Here is a 5,000-nt window from a genome sequence, read left to right as displayed (position 1 = left end):
GTTGGAGATTCAGTTAAAGGTCCACTCAGTGAGCTGTGTAGAGAGTGAGATGATAAAGGTATCTTACTATCTGATCATTAAGGAAACATGTTGAAGTGCTGGCTTCTCTGACAACAATGCAGCAGCCAGTATGTCCTCCTTCTAACTTTAGATTCTGCTCCTGAATGATCTGGATTTGTTTGGACCAGAGAAGGTAGGCGCTTTTAAGACACGCCCCCACACGGCTTGTTTTGGACGCCCCTCGGTTTGCCAGATATGAGAGCAGTTATCAGGTCAACAGGTATTGCAGCGATGGAAGCGGGCAAGAGAAGTGGTTCAGATAGAAGTGATTGTACCCGACCTAAAAAGCCTCTGCATGTTTCTAATAAGCTCCACGAGCAGAAACGTGCTCAAACTAGGATCAATATTGGAGATGCTTTTGAAAAATGGAGAGAGGTTAGAACACAGAAAGGTTTACAGACCCATGCAGAGCTGGATAAACACTGAAGCTTCAGAGTCCACCACATGGTGACCTGTGTGAGCATCCACTCTAGACTGCAGTACCCATTTTAACCACTAGGGGGCATATTTAAAGATTGATTCTTTAACCAGCGGTGGACAAAGTACGTAAACCTTCATTATTGAGTCAGAGTAGAGATCCTCCTGGACTGATGAGACTGTTTCTCAGTCAGATTACTTGAGTTAAGGTTCTGGAGGACTCGCTTTAAGAAATACTTAAGAATTCAAACATCTCTAAACACTGTTCTAATTTCACAAAGCATGAGTGCAGTCAAGAACACATGGGTGTCCGATGCTGAGCCTGGCTGTCGATCCAAAGACATTAATTCTTTCAAAGACCGTTATGAGACGTTAAAATCCGTCCTGATGTGAGTGTTTGTAACTGTAACTGTTAAAGGGGGAGGGGGAAGGATACTCAGTGACAGAGACAAACCAAATAAGGATTTATTTGACATATTTAAAATACATTTAAAATCATGGTTGTTAGACTAGCAGTTCAACGCTGCTCGCTGCCTTCAATGCGACATATTGCACAGCCTGACTTCATATGTTCTCTCGTCTTAAAAAGTGCAAAAGGGAGTTTTTTTAAACAGGAATGTTCTAGAAAGTTAACTTTGTACAGTGAACTGCTGATAGGAACAAAAAAACAACACGAGGGAGGGAAAAAATCCAACGCTGTCCGAGAAACAAAATCATAATTAACAAGGCAGAAAAAACAACAACAACAGGAAGTGGAATAAACAGAAACCTCGATATCCAGACGTCAGCACAAGTTTTTTGTAACTCTTCTTTTGTGTTTCTTTTAGGTTAAAGGGACCTCGGGCGTCACCATGAGCAGAGCCAGGACCTCCTCGCTACTTTTCTTGTTGACGGTCATCACGACCGTTCTCCCGTCTTCTGCCGCTGGAGGATCGACTCTCAACTCCAACAACTCCACCAGCAACAAAACCAAATGTGGAGGCGGTACGGACTGCGTCCCGGGTGTTATCCTCCCCGTGTGGAAGCCAGAGAACCCAGCCTTCCCAGACCGCCTCGCCAGAGCCACCATCTACTTCGTGGGGTTGGCGTACATGTTCTTGGGCGTGTCCATCATCGCCGACCGCTTCATGGCGTCCATCGAGGTCATCACGTCCCAGGAGAGAAAGATCACCATCAAGAAACCAAACGGGGAGAAGATCACCACCACGGTGCGAGTCTGGAACGAGACCGTGTCCAACCTGACCCTGATGGCGCTCGGTTCCTCCGCTCCAGAGATCCTCCTGTCGGTCGTGGAGGTTTGCGGTCACAACTTTGACGCCGGCGAGCTCGGCCCGAACACCATCGTGGGAAGCGCCGCCTTCAACATGTTCGTGATCATCGGCCTCTGCGTGTCTGTGATTCCTGACGGAGAAACCAGGAAGGTGAAACACCTCCGGGTGTTCTTCGTCACCGCCACCTGGAGCGTCTTCGCCTACACCTGGCTCTACCTGATCCTGGCGGTCATCTCTCCGGGCGTGGTGGAGATATGGGAGGGGCTTCTCACACTCTTCTTCTTCCCCATCTGCGTCGGATTCGCCTACGTGGCCGACCGCCGGCTTCTTTTCTACAAGTACATGCACAAACGATACCGAGCGGGGAAACGCAAAGGAGTGATCATCGAGACGGAGGGAGAGCCTGAGCTTCCATCGAAGGTCGACATCGAAATGGACGGGAAGATGCTCAACTCGCACTCGGAGGAGATGGCGTCCGAGGTGGACGAGGAGGAGGCGGCCCGCAGAGACGTGTCCCGGATCCTGAAGGAGCTGAAACAGAAACATCCAGAGAAGGAGACGGAGCAGCTGATGGAGCTCGCCAACTACCAGGTGTTAACCACGCAGCAGAAGAGTCGAGCGTTCTACCGCTGTCAGGCGACCCGGATCATGACGGGCGCCGGAAATGTCCTGAAGAAGCACGCGGCCGAACAAGCGAAGAGAGCCAATCAGCACGAGGTCTGCTCCGAGGTCTCAGCGAGCTTCTCCTCTAAGGTCTTCTTTGACCCCGGAGCCTACCAGTGTCTGGAGAACTGCGGCAGTGTGGCGCTGAACATCGCACGCCGCGGCGGAGACCTGGCGAGCGTGGTTTCGGTGGATTACCGGACTGAAGACGGCACGGCGAACGCCGGCTCGGACTACCAGTTCACGGAGGGAACAATCGTCTTCAAACCGGGCGAGACCGAAAAAGAAATCCGCATCGACATAATCGACGACGACATCTTCGAGGAAGACGAACACTTCCTGGTTCACCTCAGCAACGTGAGGGTCGTCTCAGAGGACGGCGAGGCAGACGACCACGAGGCGGCGAACCACGTGGACGCCCTCGCAGGTTTAGGTCTGCCGTGCACGGCCACCGTCACCATCTTCGATGACGACCACGCGGGGATCTTTACGTTCGAGGAGCCGCTGGTGACGGTGAGCGAGAGCGTGGGGATGATGGAGGTGAAGGTGGTCCGGACGTCAGGGGCTCGTGGCGTTGTGGTGCTGCCGTACAAAACCGTGCAAGGGACGGCGAAAGGAGGCGGCGAGGACTTTGAGGACACACACGGAGTCCTGGAGTTTGAGAACGACGAGATCTTGTGAGTACAAATCCACTTAATGAAAGTCTGTGAGAGACGTCCCTGAATAAACATCAGAAAATAAATGTGATTATTAAAACGTGTGACGAGAGAAGGCTCCTCATGAGGAACCAAGACCAAGACCAGGGCAGGGCGAGACAAGACCAAGACCAAGACCAAGACCAAGACCACGACCACGACCAATACCAAGACCAAGACCAAGACCACGACCAAGACCAAGACCAAGACCAAGACCACGACCAAGACCAAGACCAAGACCACGACCAAGACCAAGACCAAGACCAAGACCACGACCAAGACCACGACCACGACCACGACCGAGACCGAGACCGAGACCAAGACCACGACCACGACCAAGACCACGACCACGACCACGACCACGACCACGACCAAGACCAAGACCACGACCAAGACCATGACCACGACCACGACCAAGACCAAGACCAAGACCAAGACCACGACCAATACCAAGACCAAGACCAAGACCAAGACCACGACCACGACCAAGACCAAGACCACAACCAAGACCATGACCAATACCAAGACCAGGGTAGGGCGAGACAAGACCAAGACCAAGACCAAGACCAAGACCACGACCAAGACCAAGACCAAGACCAAGACCACGACCAAGACCAAGACCACAACCAAGACCATGACCAAGACCAAGACCAAGACCAAGACCACGACCAAGACCATGACCACGACCAATACCAAGACCAAGACCACGACCAAGACCAAGACCAGGGCAGGGCGAGACAAGACCAAGACCAAGACCAAGACCAAGACCACGACCACGACCAATACCAAGACCAAGACCAAGACCACGACCAAGACCAAGACCAAGACCAAGACCACGACCAAGACCAAGACCACGACCAAGACCAAGACCAAGACCACGACCAAGACCAAGACCACGACCACGACCACGACCGAGACCGAGACCGAGACCGAGACCGAGACCAAGACCACGACCACGACCACGACCACGACCACGACCAAGACCAAGACCACAACCAAGACCATGACCACGACCACGACCAAGACCAAGACCAAGACCAAGACCACGACCAATACCAAGACCAAGACCAAGACCAAGACCACGACCACGACCAAGACCAAGACCACAACCAAGACCATGACCAATACCAAGACCAGGGTAGGGCGAGACAAGACCAAGACCAAGACCAAGACCACGACCAAGACCAAGACCAAGACCAAGACCAAGACCAAGACCACGACCAAGACCAAGACCACAACCAAGACCATGACCAAGACCAAGACCAGGGTAGGGCGAGACAAGACCAAGACCGAGACCAAGACCACGACCACGACCACGACCGAGACCGAGACCGAGACCACGACCACGACCACGACCAGGACCAAGACCAAGACCACGACCAAGACCAAGACCACGACCACGACCACGACCACGACCAAGACCACGACCACGACCACGACCACGCCCACGACCACGACCAAGACCAAGACCAGGACCAGGACCAGGACCAGGACCAAGACCATGACCACGACCACGACCAAGACCAAGACCAAGACCACGACCAGGACCACGACCAGGACCACGACCAAGACCACGACCACGACCACGACCACGACCACGACCACGACCAGGACCAGGACCAAGACCACGACCACGACCAGGACCACGACCACGACCAAGACCACGACCAGGACCAGGACCAGGACCAGGGCAGCCTGCCAGTAAAGACATATTGATCATATCTAATATGGAGTTGCTAACTAAGGGAAAGACTTCCTTAAACAGCTTGGTTGGGATTGGGTCCAAAATACAGGTTGACGGTTTTGACGCAGAAATAATTGAATTTAGCTCTGAAAAGTTGATTGGAGAAAAACAGTCGAGACTAATATCTGGTCCTGGAACTGTCTCTGCCGT

The 5,000-nt window shown here is 52.8% G+C and overlaps 1 protein-coding gene across 3 annotated transcripts in view; it reads left to right on the top strand.

The window, feature by feature from the left end:
- Positions 1–5,000, top strand: part of slc8a1a (solute carrier family 8 member 1a) — a 19,914-nt gene that overhangs the window by 519 nt on the left and 14,395 nt on the right. For all 3 annotated transcript variants that reach the window (XM_061033782.1, XM_061033781.1, XM_061033780.1), the window contains exon 2: positions 1,305–3,088. In XM_061033782.1, coding sequence (XP_060889765.1) covers positions 1,305–3,088 — 1,784 coding nt within the window. The remainder of the gene's footprint in view (positions 1–1,304; positions 3,089–5,000) is intronic.

The sequence above is a fragment of the Labrus mixtus genome, unplaced genomic scaffold, assembly GCF_963584025.1.
Source record: "Labrus mixtus unplaced genomic scaffold, fLabMix1.1 SCAFFOLD_169, whole genome shotgun sequence".
Classification (NCBI taxonomy): domain Eukaryota; kingdom Metazoa; phylum Chordata; class Actinopteri; order Labriformes; family Labridae; genus Labrus; species Labrus mixtus.
This window is presented reverse-complemented; position numbering and strand designations above follow the sequence as displayed.